The sequence below is a fragment of the Etheostoma spectabile genome, chromosome 20 (assembly GCF_008692095.1).
Source record: "Etheostoma spectabile isolate EspeVRDwgs_2016 chromosome 20, UIUC_Espe_1.0, whole genome shotgun sequence".
Taxonomy (NCBI): Eukaryota; Metazoa; Chordata; class Actinopteri; order Perciformes; family Percidae; genus Etheostoma; species Etheostoma spectabile.
The window spans coordinates 11708188-11726541 of record NC_045752.1 but is presented as its reverse complement, the minus strand read 5'-3'; the positions used below and the strand labels follow the sequence as shown (position 1 = coordinate 11726541).

The 18354-nt window shown below is 40.4% G+C and overlaps 1 protein-coding gene across 13 annotated transcripts in view; it reads left to right on the top strand.

Moving 5' to 3' along the window:
* LOC116669685 (ryanodine receptor 3) overlaps positions 1-18354 on the top strand; it is a 109869-nt gene that overhangs the window by 77729 nt on the left and 13786 nt on the right. For 9 of the 13 annotated variants that reach the window (XM_032499664.1, XM_032499663.1, XM_032499662.1 and 6 more), the window contains 31 exons: positions 396-559; positions 692-770; positions 1296-1385; positions 1504-1650; positions 2896-2958; positions 3135-3210; positions 3784-3907; positions 4035-4150; positions 4242-4309; positions 4422-4543; positions 4718-4767; positions 5925-5985; positions 6790-7028; positions 7215-7296; positions 7402-7532; positions 7851-8174; positions 8942-9182; positions 9305-9392; positions 9492-9584; positions 10247-10261; positions 11877-12047; positions 12210-12269; positions 12354-12488; positions 12912-13024; positions 14476-14572; positions 15745-15854; positions 16174-16225; positions 16314-16370; positions 16465-16564; positions 16656-16735; positions 16815-16891. In XM_032499664.1, the coding sequence (XP_032355555.1) occupies positions 396-559; positions 692-770; positions 1296-1385; positions 1504-1650; positions 2896-2958; positions 3135-3210; positions 3784-3907; positions 4035-4150; positions 4242-4309; positions 4422-4543; positions 4718-4767; positions 5925-5985; positions 6790-7028; positions 7215-7296; positions 7402-7532; positions 7851-8174; positions 8942-9182; positions 9305-9392; positions 9492-9584; positions 10247-10261; positions 11877-12047; positions 12210-12269; positions 12354-12488; positions 12912-13024; positions 14476-14572; positions 15745-15854; positions 16174-16225; positions 16314-16370; positions 16465-16564; positions 16656-16735; positions 16815-16891 (3425 nt within the window). The remainder of the gene's footprint in view (positions 1-395; positions 560-691; positions 771-1295; positions 1386-1503; positions 1651-2895; positions 2959-3134; positions 3211-3783; positions 3908-4034; positions 4151-4241; positions 4310-4421; positions 4544-4717; positions 4768-5924; positions 5986-6789; positions 7029-7214; positions 7297-7401; positions 7533-7850; positions 8175-8941; positions 9183-9304; positions 9393-9491; positions 9585-10246; positions 10262-11876; positions 12048-12209; positions 12270-12353; positions 12489-12911; positions 13025-14475; positions 14573-15744; positions 15855-16173; positions 16226-16313; positions 16371-16464; positions 16565-16655; positions 16736-16814; positions 16892-18354) is intronic. The other 4 variants (XM_032499668.1, XM_032499670.1, XM_032499667.1 and 1 more) reach the window with 1 other exon arrangement.

The following is an 18354-nucleotide window of genomic DNA, read 5'->3' as shown; positions in this document are numbered from 1 at the left end:
TCTTGATTAACATGTATGAATGCGAGGGATTCATTGTCACAAATATCTTAAGGTCTGTCCATGATGGAGATGGCTGGACTCAGCACATCTCTCAACAGTATATGCCCACTCATCAAACGAGGCCATGCAAAAGGCCGGCTAGAAAACATCAATATCTGGACAGCCATCATTCATCTTCTAGAACACTGGTTCTTCAGCTTTTAGAATATTTCTTCATTAACGTCTCTCCTCCGGCTTCTGGTCCTACTGCTCTAGACTTAGACTTTCACTATTTGTTGCTTTATAACTTTATTTAAGTTCCACCTTAAATGAACAACAAAATATACATATTTAAATTAAAATAAGAATACAATTTGAACAACTGTACTTCAATAAAGCTAAGTTTTGCATTGCAGAAATACGACGCAGAGCTATTCAAGATGGCCATGCCTTGCCTCAGTGCCATAGCTGGAGCTTTGCCACCGGATTACGTGGACGCCTCCATTAGTACCGCTGTGGAGAAGCCTGTTTCTGTCGATGCTCAGGGCAACTTTGACCCCAAACCCATCAGTACTGCTAAGTAAGCCATCTTGGAGCCAGACATTAATAGGAAATGTGTTATTATATAAAACCTGTAATAACATGCACAGTACATGACAGTAGCAAGTATTTGCACACAAAAGCTGATTAATTGTCACACTTTTTTTTCTAGCATTGCTCTTCCAGAGAAGCTTGAACACTTTGCCAATAAATACGCAGAGCACTCCCATGAGAAATGGTCAGCAGAAAAGGTAAGGCCAAAGAAAAGCGCTTTCGTCTGGGGAAAAACAGGTATTAAATCGCAGCGATTGGAACAAGTCATGAGTGTTGTAAGGACTAAAAAAATGCCTTTCCCTGAAGAAATACGGAGGCAAAATCAGCAGAAATGCAGCCATTTAAAAGTTTAAAAAAACAACGATTCAGATCAAATGTTAAATTATATTTTCCAATATCACAGCATTGTTTCCTTTGGCGAGGCCTCATTTTTGTCACTGTTGAAAGGAATTCTCTGGGCATGCTAACAATAATTGTGCTAGTCTCTTTGTAGAAGGCCTCTGTTCTCTTTTGAGCCGACAGCTTAGCCTGCATTGTTGCATCTGTCAAAAAAGTACTAACTACTGAGCACAGCAAGAACTGAATGTACTGTGACTCTTAATGTGTTGTGTGTACTTGATCTTTTACCCATTCTTTCAAATAATAAATCACATCCTTCGGGGACTGTAAAGGCAATGAAGATTGCTATCACCCTTGAACATCCCTCTGTGCTCGTACCTCAGGTGCTGCTCGGATGGAAATATGGCGACTTTGTGGATGAGAAGGCTAAGATTCACCCTCAGCTCAGAATCTATAAAGCCCTGACAGAGAAGGTAAAGAATTTTGAATGTGAGATTTGTGAAGAAGAGTAACATTGAAGAGCCAACCTAAAGATTGAGGCTTCTAGGTTTACAGTAGTCCTTGTTTCCCATTTCTGTCTGTGTGCTTCAGGAGAAAGAGATTTACAGATGGCCAATTAGAGAGTCCATGAAAAGTATGCTGGCAATGGGCTGGAGCATCGACAGGACTAAGGATGGAGAAAGCATGTCTCAACAGAGGGAGAATGAGAAAACGCGAAAGATCTCTCAGACTTCACAGGTAATTTGCACAAAAAAAAGACAGAGACAAACACCAACATCAAATGTGCTTGTCCTCCAAAAACGTTTGTAAAAGGTTGAAAACGAACCAAAGCTAAAGTTTGCTGAAGACGAATGGTCAAAAAACAATTTCTCCACAAAATTAACTGTCTCTCTGGTATGAGGTGTGATTAAAAACAAACTCCTAATCAAATATTTTTAATGCTTAAAAAAAAACACAAACATGGATGTTTTCTTTTTAATGATCCTTTCTGTTTTTAGTTGACTTTATAAATCACTAGTCTTAGATTAGATAGACTTTATTGATCCCAAATTGGGAAATTTGAGAAGAAGTATCAGACACACAGCACACATACAGAATATACAGTACAATACATAATAAATAGAATAGAATAAAACAAATATTCAAAAAATAAAGATAAAAAATACAACTCAAAGAGAGTGCAAACGTTTATACATAAATAGCATTTATAAAGATGTAAGTAAAACTTATGTTTGTGCAAGTTGCACTTGATGCGGTATTGTGATGATTATGAGTAGGGCTACACGATATAACCTAAAATCAAAATCATGATTAATTGCACATTTTACAATAAATGAACAATAATAAATCACGTTGTTCTAAATCATCTTTTCTAAAGCCGAAATGTTTCCAGACGATGGACACTGCGTTTGAGTTATCATCCGTTATGCTTTCCACACGGCTGACTGGTCTGGGCAAAGTCACGTGACCATACACGCGACAGAATGTTTTTAAGGAGATAGTAGGCCTATCAACAGGAATACATTATTGAAATTATCGTCATGGGAAAAATTAGTTGATAACAGTTTCAGATTTTCGATGTTGATTCATCTTCGATTCATCGCAGTGCCGTATACATGAGTCTTATCTAACACTCAGTGATTAAGCTTTAAAAAGTTTTATTGCCTGTGATAGGAACGATTTCTTGTAACGGTCAGTGCGACATGGTCTCGGCTTACTAGACTATGCTATCAGTCACATTTTCTTACTTTTAGGACAGTACCACTTGTCAGCAGTTTCTGTATGCAGTTGTTAACATTCAGATCATACCGTTATTTACTGTGGAAACAAAGCTGGTTTGGTTGCTGATCTCCATACATAATAGCCTGAAAGCCTAAGGACTCAGTATCATCATTCAAGCATAATGCTAAATCTTGTGTTTTCCAAATGTTGATTAATAATTAATAACACACTGTAAATCTTCATCTTTTTCAACGTTTCCAGGCAAATGGCTTCAATCCAAGCCCAATAGACACAAGCAACGTGGTTCTATCAAGAGAATTGCAGGTGAGTGACCTCCCATTTGTTTTGTCATGCTTTTTTTTCTTCTTTTTTTACATCAAACAACCTCTCAGTCTGAATACAAGATGAAAAGCAATATTTCCTGAATGTGAATGAGTAACGTGGGCGGAACATACTCCTCGGTGAGATGTACTGATTGTCTCTTTTGTCTTTGGTCCAAGGGGATGGTGGAGGTGCTGGCTGAAAATTACCATAACATCTGGGCCAGGAAGAAAAAGTGTGAGCTTGGAAGCAGAGGTGATTTGCTGATGAACTCAATCATTACTAGGAGATACCTGCAAAACAGAGATGGATAAGACAGTATGGCTGTGGGTGGATTTAAGGTGCCACTCGCTTGTTGCAGTGTTAAAATGTGCCTATGAGCATATGTGTGTGTCTGCCTCACCAGTCTTAACTAATTAGGTTCAGCTGAGTAGTACATCAACTTCATGTCACCTACGCTGGCGAGTCCGCTCAGCATTCCGGGATGGGAGAAAAACTTGCTCTGGTTTATTGGCATTTGTTTAAACCAATTACAATCGTCTTGGCCCGTGCTAAGTGCTGGACTCTGCCATGGTGCCTCTGCAAAATAGCCATGGGAAGGAACTTGTTTTGGTGTGTACATTCAAAGGTTGTTTTAGTCGTGCAACAGAAAACTCAGATTGGAAAGATAGTCTAGCTACCTATCTGGATTTACCCTGCAGAGATCTGAGGAGCAGTTAACTATAGTCCTCATAAATCGACCGGATTTTAAAATTACAACACAAAGAAAGTAGAACGTCATGGATATAGACTTTGTCTTACTTAACACTGGGTTGTCTATGGTTTCAGGTGGGGGAACACACCCTCTGTTGGTGCCCTATGACACGCTGACAGCCAAGGAGAAGGCCCGTGATCGGGAGAAGGCCCAGGACCTTTTCCGCTTCCTGCAGATCAACGGCTATAGCATCACAAGGTCAACAGTTTCAGAATAGCTGTTATATATTATCACAATGATGTCTTGCAGAAACTTTACACAACTTAACCTTTCCATTTGATAGTTAAAAGTGTTGATTTATAGCTAATATCCTATTGTATTGCAGGGGTTTGAAGGACTTAGAGCAGGATTCCTCTTCCATGGAGAAGAGGTTCGCTTACAAGTTCCTCAAGAAGCTGCTGAAGTATGTCGACTCAGCTCAGGAGTTCATTGCTCACCTGGGTATGGTAATATTACATAGGCCATGACTACAAGAGACTTGAAGTAGTCTTGTTACTTAATATTAAATCTATTATTTATGCTCTCAATCCAGAGGCCATGGCTGCCAGTGGCAAAACAGACAGGTCTCCTCATGAACAAGAAATCAAGTTTTTTGCCAAAGTAAGGATGTGATGTAAACACAGCTGCTGTCCATATAATGATAACCCTTTTCAATTAAATTATTGTCAACTTAATATAATGTGATCTTGTCATTGTCAATGTTCTCCTTCAGGTTCTCCTTCCTCTCATCGACCAGTACTTCAAGAACCACTCTCTCTACTTCCTCTCCTCCCCTAGTAAGAACATGAGCAGCAGCGGCTATGCCTCTAACAAGGAGAAGGAGATGGTCACTAGGTACGAAACATTCAGTCACATTCACTTACAGCAATATAGCATGACAATAACTCTTTACCATTCTTAATACTTAAAATCCTAAACTCTTATAATCTTAACTACTAATCGTCTCTCTAAGAATATACTCATTGTAACTGTCTGATTTCCTTCCTTTGTCTATCATCACACCTCCAGCCTGTTTTGTAAACTGGCAGCTCTTGTCAGACATAGGATTTCTCTCTTTGGTAAGCTAATTGCTACTGACTGATCAGCAGTGTGTGTGCATGTGCATGTGTGCAGCCCCAGAAACCGCCTGCCTTGTCTCAGATGTAATGCCACTAGATGGCACTCAGCTTGTGGTGCTAAATGCGCCAAAAGAATACATTAGATAAACTCAAAAGCAATCTCTTGACAGTGACTCTGAAGATAATCCACAGACCTGATTTTGAGCTGTTTCATATAAAAACTATTTTTTTTCTACCAAACTACACTCGCCAACCGTATCACCACGCAGAAAGAGGCGTACTCATGTCCTCCTCAGCACAGCTATAACTGTAGCTTACTGGCTATGCTAGCTCACATTAGCTTGCTAATGCTACAGCTCAGTCAAGGAGGATGCCATTAATCTCATGCTGTTAAAAGAATGAGCTTCTCATACATGATTAATTGCATCTAAAAACAAAAAAGAAGCAAAAGATAAGTATGATTTTGGGGTGGTTTGTCCCTTTTAAGTTGGTTCTCGTTAACTTGTTTTCGGTTCTCATGAACTGAGGTGTCTTAAGGACTTTAGTAACAGTGACCTAAAAATATAGTTTTGAGTGCAGAGCAAATCTATTTTGGTAACATATTAGATACCAAATACTGCATTTAATTACACATGAAACAAACAAGCGATAACATGTTTATTTGGGATCCTAAGAAGAGCTGGTAGGTGAATTTTCTTACCTTTTAGGCAGCAAAGCTTGCCATTGCCCCCAGTGTCTAGTCTTTATGCTAAGATAAGCTAACGGGCTGCTGGCTGTAGCTTTATGTTTATCATACAGACATGAGATCGATATAAATCTTCTCATCTAACTCTCAAAAAGAAAGCAAAAATGCCTATATCCTCAAAAAATGGAACTAGTCCTATCAACAACAACAACTAAAAAGACAAACCACTGAATTTGATATGTTAACCCAATGCGCCATTAACCACAGTGGATATCCAACATGATCCACTAACCATGTCTAACTGACCCCTTAACCCACCTGTTTGATTGGAGGCTGTTGATTGTTTGGTTCATACACAGATATGAACTTATTGTTGACATGAGAGGCTCAGTTCAGGTCAAGTAAGTGCCCTAAACATGGATGCCAGTGTATATGTTCACGTCGTATTGAAGTCTTTTGTGTTGTCTTGTAGGGAGCGACTCCACAACTATTGTCAGCTGTTTGCATATCCTGGCACACACCCTGGACACCAGGTGAGAATTGGGCAGAACATGAGATTCACAGGGAACCTGGCAGCTTTGCGTTTTCTCCTTGAAATGAAAACTAACACATTTTTAAATGTTAACAAAAGCCTCAGTTGGATAATGACAGTGTACAAACAAAAATCGTTTATGAAACCAATGACATTTTTCCAATGTAATGCAATGACGTAGAATGTAACCTCCGTAGGACCCTCAAGAGGAACATATTTGTCATAAGCATTTTCTTTTAAACAGTTATCACTGCAGTGTCTTCTGGGATGTACTGGTATTAACAAAGAGCGTACTCTGGCATTTAAATAAGCAAAAGGCTTATAGTGTTCCTTAGAGACGATGTACTGTTTGTTAATGCAGCTCACACATAATGAGGCTTAATGGGCAATGCATTATTGTGTCTTGTTTGTGCTAAAGAGCAACTGTACAGCTGATGCCCACAAACTGTCTTTCATTTCTCCTTACCAGTGAGACACATCAACTGAGAAATGCTCAAAATGGATGGACTAATCATATTAATGTGTTGTGCTTTTTCAGTGTCATACAGTAACATTGGTAAACTCCCCTTGGATTTGAATAGTCTCCTTATTCATTAAATAAATCATTGATGTGTCAATGTAAGGGCTGTCAGGTTGATACTCAAGTCTCACGTTTCATGACTAAAACCTTCAGCGATTGTGAGAGTGAAGTAATTGCATTTTCGACCGTGTCCGAATGTGGGTAAACAGTGTTGTCCTTTGCATACCAAGGGTGTATCCAGTAGTTTATTATAGTCTTTTATCATGTTCTCTTTCACTCCAACAGGACGGTGATGAAGTCTGGCTCGGAGTTGGTGAGGGTGGGGCTGAGAACATTCTTTGAGAACGCCGCAGAGGACCTGGAGAAGACGTTCGAGAACTTGAAGTTGGGGAAGTTCACTCACTCTCGCTCTCAGATGAAAGGCGTGTCGCAGAATATTAACTACACCACCGTAGCTCTACTCCCCATTTTAACTGCTCTCTTTGAACACATCACTCAACACCACTTTGGAGTCGACCTGCTTTGTGAGTCCCGACAGCAGAGGAATGATTAAACATATTGTGCGAGAGGCTGCTGTAAAACTGGAGTCTAGTGTTGATGTCAAATTTATTGTAATACAGGGATTACCTGCTTCTTACACCCTGACACCATAGGACCTATTTGCCCCCAATATAAATAAGGGGACTTTTAATTTTCTTTATCTTTTCCAGTGGATGATGTCCAAGTGTCCTGCTATCGAATCCTGACCAGTCTCTATGCACTGGGTACTGGGAAAAACATCTATGTAGAGAGGTATGTCCGCTTCAACATTGTGTCAAGTGATTAAAACCTCAGTGATGAAACCAGCTGATATTCAACACCACATTTACCAACTCTGCTTCTCTCGGTGTCCCACAGACAGCTACCAGCTCTTGGCCAGTGTCTTGCCACCCTGGCTGGAGCCATGCCTGTGGCTTTCCTGGAGCCGATACTCAACACGTACAACCCCTGCTCCGTCTTTAATACTAAGAGTGCCAGAGAGCGAGCCAGTGAGTCATATGTAATTATTCTCAAATAAGTAAATTACCAGCAGTGGACCAAGGTGGCAGGTTAACCTGCTATTATGGATAATAAACAACAATTTACAACCATCTTATTATTTTGAGATGTTTTCTGTATGAGAAAAGTCTGATATATATTTTTCCTACATACATCATACATTTTGTACCTTATTTGTATATCTGCTGTGTTTATGTCATCACATTCACTGTGCTCAAATAATCCTCAGTTTGATAAATATCCCCAAAACAAATGTAATAAGAAAAATGCCGTTTTGATGACATGTAAATCCCATGTGATGTTTTTAGACCTAGGCATAGCCGACTCAGTCAAAGAGATGTGTCCCGGGATGCCACGGCTAGACGGTCTGATGAAGGACATCAATGACATGGCTGAGTCTGGAGCGCGGTACACAGAGATGCCTCACGTTATCGAGGTGGTGCTTCCCATGCTGTGTAACTATCTATCTTACTGGTGGGAGAGGGGGCCCGAGAACCAGCCAACCAGCGGGGTCAGCGTCTGCTGCACCACCGTCACCTCAGAAAACCTCAGCCTCATTCTCGGCAATATTCTCAAGATCCTTAACAACAACTTGGGCATCGATGAGGCCTCCTGGATGAAGAGGATTGCAGGTGGTTGGCTTTTCTTTTTTTCTCAATGTTTTTATTTTTCAGAGACAGTGTCATTTGTGAGTTCAACCATAAGACCTGCAGAATGACCAGTCCAATGTCAGCCTATATTGTCAATTCAGCATTGTGACTATTATTATAATGACTTCTATTACCATGAAGGCTATCCCCGCTCATATCCTGTTTTATTTAATTTAATTTATTACAAAAAAATGGAGTTGATTTCTCTAGAACACCTGCAAAAGAGCTATATTGGGGGTGGCAGAAGCTCAGTCAGGGAGTTGGGTTGGGAACCGGTGTGTGGATCGGTGGCTGGAGAGATGCTACTTCACCTCCTGGGCACTGCCAGGTGCTGTTGAGCAAGGCATCGTACCCTCCCCACCCGCTCTGGGCGCTGGTTCGGCTGGCAGCCCACTCACTCTGACATCTCTCCATTAGTGCATGTATAGATCCTGAGTGTGTGTGTGTGTGTGTGTGTGTGTGTAGTTCAGGACTGTGTGTAAACTAACCAAGTGTGGACACAGAGTGTAAATTGTAATTTTCCCTATAGGGGATCAATAAACAGATTAGAATTAAAAAATTAAAATATCTTTTTTTTTTAAATTTAGAACAGGAAATTAAGCTAATGTTAAACCTTCAATGGTTGAATTGCTAATGTGGTTTACGTATGTTTGTAAAAGGCAAAAAATTGGGCATTATTTATATGAAAATGTTGGCAACTACAAATACATTTTAACATTTAAAGTGACATTTTCTTTGCCACTGTTCAGTGTACGTGCAACCCATCATTAGCAAGGCCCGTGCAGACCTGCTGAAAAGCCACTTCCTGCCTACACTTGAGAAGCTGAAGAAGAAGACAGTGAAGGTAGTGTCTGAGGAAGAGCTGTTGAAGGCTGACAGTAAGGGTGACACCCAGGAGGCCGAGCTGCTCATCCTGGATGAGTTTGCCGTGCTCTGCAGGGACCTGTACGCCTTCTACCCCATGCTTATCCGCTATGTGGACAACAACAGGTTAGCTCACTGAGGAGCGGATGATAGCGTTGTTAAAGGAGGATTTAGGGGGAGATGAGGCAGATGTTTAGTGTCTGTAGAAAAAATACAGAGGATGTATTAATCTTGCACCTTTACTGCAGGTCAAGGTGGCTGAAAGAACCAGATGCAGACTCCAATGAACTCTTCAGAATGGTCGCTGAGATATTTATCCTCTGGTGCAAGTCACACGTACGTTCTCTCATCTCCACCGTATGTTTAGCTACAGAAAAACAGCCAGCTTTTCTGAATTAGCTCAATGATCTTTCTTTGACATTTGTCTTTCTCAAGAATTTTAAAAGAGAAGAGCAGAACTTTGTGGTCCAAAATGAAATCAACAACCTTTCCTTCTTGACTGGGGATAACAAAACCAAGATGTCTAAGGTAAGTTTTGTATTTGCCACCTACCTCTCAACACTGTAAACTTTCTGTCCTTGTTCTGAAGGAGGATTAAAAGTCATTTAATCGTGTTAAGCGATATCCTTGACCCATTGGACGTGTGTGAGAAAGATGAAAAAGATCTATAAATAAGCAGGATTAGTATGAATGAGAAAAAAATCATGTTAACCTTTTCTTAGCCATGTTAACACCACTACTTCTGTGTTCATGTTAACATGTAAAATGCCCATGACAATCTCAGAGGAACTATGTGTAAACTCACATATGCACACATGTGACAAACAACAGAAAGGAGTAGAGAACCTCTTTGCTAACAACATGACTATATTAAAATGGACTGTGTGTGTGTGTGTGTGTGTGTGTGTGTGTGTGTGTGTGTGTGTGTGTGTGTGTGTGTGTGTGAATTTATTGCATGCAAGCTTGATACAGCGGATGACAGAAACTAACATTCATACATTTAGCCCTCTTCAGCATTACAGGGGTTAAAACATTTCTTTTCTTTTCTGCCTGGTTTAGCTGTTTAAAGGCAAAGAAATGGTTTTCATTGCAGTGCACGTCCATCTGAGGACTGTGTGCCTCCATTAATTGCCCTCTCATCCTTTTCTTCTATCTGTCTCTCTCTTTCTGTCTCTCTCTATCTCAAACAGTCCTTTAAGGAGAAGGTAGAGTGATGCAGTGCATGTGCTGTTTACCTGCCAGCTTATTGGCTTATACGCTCCAGTCGCTAAGCAGAAAAGCCAATAGCTTGTGCAGCTGTGCTATATTGTCTATAGTGTAGTTATGTCACTTGATTATTTGTGGCCTCCATTCATCACCATGTGTGACATGGTACTTGCTCATTCCTCATTGCCTTTTGTGCGGAACACATCTCATCAGGAGTAATGAAGCTCAGCCCTTCTGTCGCAAATCATGTGATCACATGCCATTGGTGTGTTTGCCGTTGATGGATCGTGGTACCCTGGTGTGTTTGGCCAATAGTTACCTCATGCTGTTATTCTTATGTTGCTGTGTGGGTGGGTGTGGGTTTGTGTGTCAGTGTGGTTGTAAATTAGTGTTTTCACTGAGCCAGCTGCTTCAATTTGGAACAAAAGTGTAATTTCCCCTCACTGGTAATGTCTTGCTGTTTTAACAGCATCAGTTTGCTAGTTCTGTATTTCTGCTGAGGTATGAAACTTCTTTATGCTTCAGTGGCTTGGATTTAGTCAGTCACAGATTTTGCCAGGCCTGAAAAATAAATGCCTCAGTTGCATCTGGCTGATACAGTGAGAGTGCTCCCACTGTTAACTGAGCTCCAACAAAATACTGTTAAGGTATTGGTTTAAATGTTGAAAGCAAGTGCTTTAGTGCAACATTAATCCTAGCAAAATTGGTAAAATAGTATGTAGTACCTTTTAAAGGCAGGGCTGTAGTCAAGACAACCTTTGTTGAGTCCAAGACCAGGACTAGTTGAGACCAAAACAAGATTGAGTCCAAAAAGGTTTGAGTCCGAGTCAAGCCCGAGTCCAGGACAGAAAAAAAAAGTTGTACGCATGACTACACGATAACCAATCACGTATACAATTATCGTTTGAATTCTTTTACCTCATGAAATCAGTAATGCCAGACGTAAGTTATAGCTTTATGTCCAAGAACATTACCTTTATCTTCCGCTCTGTTAGCTAACATTAACGTTAATACATACACTAATACATATACAAATAAAACTAAACAGCTCCTAATTCTGCAGTTAACAATGTATAATGCCTCTGCAGGTGTCTTACAAAGTTGGACGTTGTCCCATAGGTTTCTTTTGCCGTCTGCCCTGTGTTTCTTTTTAAGTGCAGTGATGAGAACTTCCTGGTGATTTCTATAACCAAATTTGATCATGGCATAATTGCCGTGTGTGTGTGTGTGTGTGTGTGTGTGTGTGTGTGTGTGTGTGTGTGTGTGTGTGTGTGTGTGTGTGTGTGTGTGTGTGTGTGTGTGTGTGTGTGTGTGTGTGTGTGTGTGTGCGCGCGTGCAATGTTAGCAGGGCACGAAGATGCAGGGCTTGCAAAGATAATCTAGTGTGTGATTGGTTATCAGGTGGCCAGTATTTCACTTTCCCTCCAATATTATGATAGACATAATAAAGACACTTGAACTCGGTCAAGTCCAAATACCAGCGAGTCCGAGACCATAGAAAAACTGTCTTGAGTCCAGTACTACAGCCCTGTTTTAAAGGACCAGTGTATCAAGCTGCCATAATTATATTTACCACTTTGTGTTGTTTGAGGTTAAAAGAATGATTTTTTTCAGTCTGGAGGACAAGACCAGGAGAGGAAACACAAGAAAAGGCGTGGTGAGTTCTACTCTATCCAGACCTCACTGATTGTGGCTGCTCTGAAGAAGATGCTGCCAATCGGCCTCAACATGTGTACCCCAGGAGACCAGGAGCTCATCTCTCTAGCCAAGACTCGCTACCTCCTGGTGAGGCAACTTTTATGTGACCATGCACTGGCCACACATGTGATGTAGGTCTAATGAGACCACTGCTTCAAGTGAAGATCTACTCTTACACTCAAACAAGAACACTTCTTTGAAGGCATTTCAAGCTTTACATTTGCATTCCTATTCCTGCTTTTGTTTAAGAGAGACACAGATGAAGAAGTCAAAGATCATATTCGGCAGAATCTGCATCTTCGAGAAAAGGTGAGCATGACTAAATCAATGACTCTTTGGTCATTAGCTTCCAAAGACTTGTACTTCACATCTGTCTTTGTAACAAACTCTCAGTCAGAGGACCCTGCAGTGAGGTGGCAGCTAAACCTGTACAAGGACATAGCGATGAGAAGCGAGGGACCTCTGGACCCTGAGAGGGTGGTGGACCGTATCCAGAGAATATCTGCTGCTGTCTTCAACCTGGAGCAGGTCCGGCTCAAACATTTATGCATATCCAAACATATTATGAGCTTCTAATGACACCCAGGGAGCTTTTTCATCAAACAACTGTGAAGGTGCTATATCACCAATTATAAAGCTAATGTCACTTTAAATATGCTGCCAAAGAGTCAGTCCTGAACATCTGCATAGGATATGGTCACCTCCACACTCACCTGTCCATTCATCATAGCACATAATAACAGCTCTGGTCATTCACATCCTTGTGTGTACAGTATATTGTGAGATCACAAAAACATTGAACCTTGACTTTTGCTCCATTTTTGTGCTCTGCTGAAGAAAAAAACTGATGAAAGTGCCAGTTATCAGTTATCAGAGATGAGTTTTCCTTGTAGAGAATGCCACTCCAGTGTTAATTAAACATGTAATCTTAACTTATTCTGCTCCTATTAGGTGGAGCAGCCATTGAGATCCAAGAAATGTGTGTGGCAGAAGTTGCTGTCCAAGCAGAGGAAGCGAGCGGTTGTCGCCTGCTTCCGCATGGCTCCACTTTATAATCTGCCACGGTATGACTGCATACATTACACCTACAGCCTCTACATCTTTGCTGGACTGTTTTTAGCCTAAAACCATGTTAAACAGCCTAATGATAATAAATCCAACATGACACTTGAACATTCAAAAGTAGCAGAGAGTTCCTTGTGGTACTAGTAGTAGATGGAAAATTGTGTAGCAAGTGCTGTAACATCACCTCTTTGTGTTTGCTGGCCAAAAGACCACCACACCTTCTTCTTCTTCTGTCTGACTCTCAACCCTAATTCCTCTCTCTTCCTGGGTTCTGACCCTGCATTAATGCACAGCCTCCCCCCCCCCCCCCCCAGCATTTGTAGGACAAATGCCTTGGCCCGCAGCTGTTATCAAGGAGTAGAAAAAAAGGACACTAGCAATTTCATGCCCTGCTGCTCTGTAACTCAATCACATGAAGTCAGGCAGAGAGCTACAGTAGGGAGGAAAACAATTATGAGACCCAACCTGGGGGTGGCCATCTTCAATATGTGCTGAGACTATGCTGCCCGCCTGCCTGACAGCATGACTCATTTATTCAGAGTTGTTGACAGTGAAATATGACACAGCATGCAGTAGCTAATAATTATTAGACAGTATTTAGAATGCAGGCGCAATTGATTGTTTTTCTTTGGGTTAATAGATTTGTTTTTGAGTGCTGGATCTGAAGCTTCTCGATAATGTCAACGGTCCCGGAGATTCACACATTTTCTTTTCTCTCTTGTCTCTTTATTCAGCCTTTGTTCTCCCCTCAATGTCACACTCTACTGTACCTCATCCCCTCAGGCACAAAAACAATAATTACTTCCTGAAAGCCTACCGACATATTTGGCTGGAGATAATGCATGAGAACTCAGACTATGACAGTCTGCTCTCCATGCTGACGGTAACGTAGTGCTGACTCAATGTTGCAACTGTACAACCTTGCATACCTTTCTTAACTATTGTACCCCTCGCTTTCCTCCAGGCACGGTTTATGCTACAAATGCAACTCTCATTAAAATATTCCCGCTGGTTTTTCCACTGGTCTATAGCGGTACAGTAATGCAATGAATAGTTTAACATTTTAAGAGATATTTGTATAATTGCTTTCTTGCCAAGAGTTTGATGAGAAGATTGATACCACTGCCTAAATGCTAAATGTGAACCGAGAGCCACCCCTTAAATGTCAAACTATCTCTTTAGCTGTTACTGATATGCAGATACATGGGTGCTTAACAAATCAAAGTTCAGATCAACTCCTTATTCTTGTCTAGAATTGCAATTACTGCCTGCTGATGACAAGGCAGAGAACAGTTCTCTATTTCTAAGCATGACAAGTTTCTTCTAAGGTGACCAGTTGGATGTGCCAGTATCCTAAACTAACCTGCTTTAACCTCTCCTTAAGGGTCTTCTCCCCTCCTTTGCTCTGCTCTTATCTAACCCAGGCTAATCTCCTCTTACCCTTCCTTAGGCATCGCTCTATTAACCTCTTCCTCCTGGCCTATCAAAGAATATGGATAGAAACAGAGGAATACTCTTTTGAGGAGAAGCTAGTGCAGGATCTTGCAGTAAGTACTTGTGTCATCCCCCAGTGCCCTCTTGTACCCATGTGCTGTGGGGAACTAAGCATCGCCCCTACAGTACCACTTTCCTTTACTATTGTCATCATTAAACGTGCCCCAATTCCACCACACCCACTGGGTCGCTCTCAGTTATCCATATGATGTATCGCAACCACACACAACCGTCTTTGGCAAGCATGACATCACCACTGATGTCAGAGCCAGCTGTTGTATTTTGACCATCAATTCCGGCAAACACCGTTAAGAGGGCATCCTCCCTCGATGCTTCGCCTAACCAATGAAATTTTTGAAAGTTGTGTGTGTTTCTAAAATTTGTACAACCATAAAACATTTCAATTATTTCATACAAGTGCTTCTTCATTGGCACTTTGTAACACATGGTAACCTACAGCAAAATATGCAGATTGATTAAAAATGCTTCAAGGATTTATGTAATAGTTTAACAAATTCAGTTTTCTGATGTGGAATAAGAAGCTATCATGAAGGCACGCTGGAACTCAATATACCCTACTTTGCCAATGGGTGTTTTTTTTAACTTTTGTTTTTGTTTGTTTTTTAGTAATGAAATGAAGATAACAATTTAAATTACCAGTAATACAACTTTTGAAAATCTCATCTACTTCCACACTATTTGAAATAAAAGCCACAGGGCACCACATTATCAATGTGGTATGACAGATAAAGAAGTTTATGATCTAGCCAACCAAGCACACTATTGTGAAGGAATAGGAAGTCTATGATAAAATGTAAACTGGGTTCATGGAGAGTCATGCTTAACTCCATTCTTCACCTTTTAACACTGCTGAACATCATCTGCTGTGTGAGCTCTCTTGGCCCAGTTGGATATCTCTCTCTCTCTCTGTGTGTGTGGTGTGTGGTGTGTGTGTGGGTGTGTTGTTTGTGGGGTGTGTGTGTGTGTGTGTGTGTGTGTGTGTGTGTGTGTGCTTGTGCTTGTGCTTGTGGTGTATTGTCTGCATTGCATGCTATTACCGTTTTTTTTTCTGATACAACCTTATTCTCTTAAGGTAAGTGGTGTATACTACAGTAATAGTAACAGTTCAAATAAATACTGCTCATACAAATTACTTTGGGATCATATAGCTGATGTTGAGGCTACATGCCTGAGCTCCAATATTTACTTGCATGGGTTTGTCCAGAAAACGCAGCCTAAGATGGAGGAAGAGGAAGAGGAAGAGGTCAGAAAGCAGCCAGACCCTCTCCACCAGCTCATTCTGCATTTCAGCCACAACGCTCTGACTGAGTGCAGGTGAATACACACTCACTGTCACACACCTGGCCAACTGGCCCCAACATATTTGGCTCCATCTGTGCTACATTATAGTTTTGGCCTGTCTCTTAGCTAATAAAGAGCTGCATTAAGATAAATTATCAGCATATATTTCACACTGGGACTGAAACACAAGCAGTTCTTTTTAGTATTTATCAGCAGTTGTGCTGCTTACTCTACATACATTGCAGTGACTATAAATATAACTGCTGAAACTTTCTTATTATTAATAAGATGAGATGTGATTGTGTGCTACACAAATTTTAACCACCAGATATTTATCTTCCTTTTTTGTTAGTTCTTTGGAAGAGGATCCCTTGTATATTGCATATGCAGATATGATGGCAAAGGTACTTTTATTCCCTTTAAGTGCTTTTACTAAAAAGTATGCTGCTGTTAAGCAAAATGTTGCAGTTTTGACTCTGTGTTCTTTTTTAGAGCTGTGATGAAGGTGAAGAAGAAGAAGATGTTGAAGGAAAAGAGAAAACATTTGAGGTGCTATTGATTTATAAGGAATACTCTTGGGCATTTCACTTTGTTTTTGAATAATATTCATAAGTGATGCTTACTGTGTTAACATTTGATACAGGAAAAAGAAATGGAGAAGCAAAAGATGCTGTACCAGCAAGCCAGACTACATGACCGAGGAGCTGCGGAGATGGTGCTTCAGATGATCAGTGCCAGCAAAGGTAGGAAGGGACACATTCAACTGTCTCCCTTCTTAAATAACTGCCACCTTTTGGTATCACCACTCTATGATAAATGATTTGCGGTCATCAGGTCGACTTGGTGCTATGGTGACTTTCACCCTCAAACTAGGCATCTCTGTCCTCAACGGGGGAAACATACTGGTGCAGCAGGTACACGTCAGTTGGCATGCGCAATTTGTATAGTAGACAGCATCAGCCCACCATTTATTGTGCTTCATTCTTGATGCAGAAAATGCTGGACTACCTGAAGGAAAAAAGAGATGTTGGCTTTTTCAAAAGTTTGTCTGGACTGATGATGTCTTGCAGGTAATGAAGCCATACCCAATCATTGCACACAAAAACACCTGATTTACTTTTTGTTTTAGTCCTCAACTGCAATTTAAAGAGGAACATTCACCAACTACATACAGAAATATCTGTTCACTGGTCACAGGAAGTACTTGTGAAAACAGTTGTGTAAAGTATTCTTTTTGTTATGGGAAGTGTAGGATCCAGTGGCTTTGGAGATATGAACTGTATTAGGGACTAAACGTTAGGATATTATCAGCCATTGTTTTTTAACCATTATAGTTTAAACTGTCTCTAATGAAGCCTCTAACTTAAAGGAAGTGCAGTGCTAAATATCTGGAGTACCACTTTAAAATACAAATTGCAGAAATACAGAATATAGAAATTCAATACAAGTTTATTTATAGTATCAATTCATAACAAGTTATCTCAAGAGACTTTACAGATAGAGCAGGTCTGGACCACACTCTATAATTTACAAGGACCCCACAGTTCTAGTAGTTCCCTCCAGAGCAGCAACTAGAATAGTTGGCTCAATAGAGCTGTGACTGTCTGTCAGCCTGGCAACAGTGCTGAAAAGAAACCTTGGGTTGTTCTTATTTTCTTCTACTAGTGATGAGTAATAGTCTGATCTGGCATTTCTGAGGGCCTTCCTACACATTTTCAGACTGTCTTGCCAATCTAAACGAGATTATTCCAGTTTGGTGGAACGCCATCAACTTTCAAATTTTCACGAGATTTGTTTTAATTTGCGAGTTTGGGAGTTATATCAAGGTGCTTGTTTCCCTTGCTTCATCATCTTCTTTTTGAGAGGAGCAACAGAGTCTAAAGTCATCTGTAGGCAAGTCGTAGCACCATCTACAAATTTATCAATTTGGCAGGGACTAAAGTTAACACAAAGGTCCTCTGTTATATTAAGGAACGGAATTAAATTAAATGCTGTTAGAATATTTTCCTTAAATTTAGCTATAGCACTGTCAAATAGGCATCTAGTGTAGAAGCTTTTAATTACTTTAGTATAGTTGGGTAGTAAGAATTCAAAAGTTATTAGAGAATGATCTGAAAATAAAGGATTCTGCGGAAATGCTATTAAATCTTAAATTTTGATGCCATATGTCAGCACAAGGTCGAGGGTGTAATTAAAAAAAGTGAGTGGGCTTATGCACACTCTGACTGAAACCAATTTAATCTAGTAATCTACTAAGGTTGCAGACGTCCACATGAATATTAAAATCACCTACAATAAGTACTTTGTCTGATTTAAGGACTACACTTGATAAAAACTCTGAGAATTCAGATAAAAATTCAGAATATGGTCCTGGAGCTTGGTAAATAACAACAAATATAATTGGCTGTACTGTTTTCCATGATGGATGTTGAAGATTAATAACAAGGCTTTCAAACAAGTTATAATGTGGTTTAGGTTTAGGATTAATTAACAAGCTAGAATGAAAGATGGCGGCAGCTTCCCCCCCCCCCCC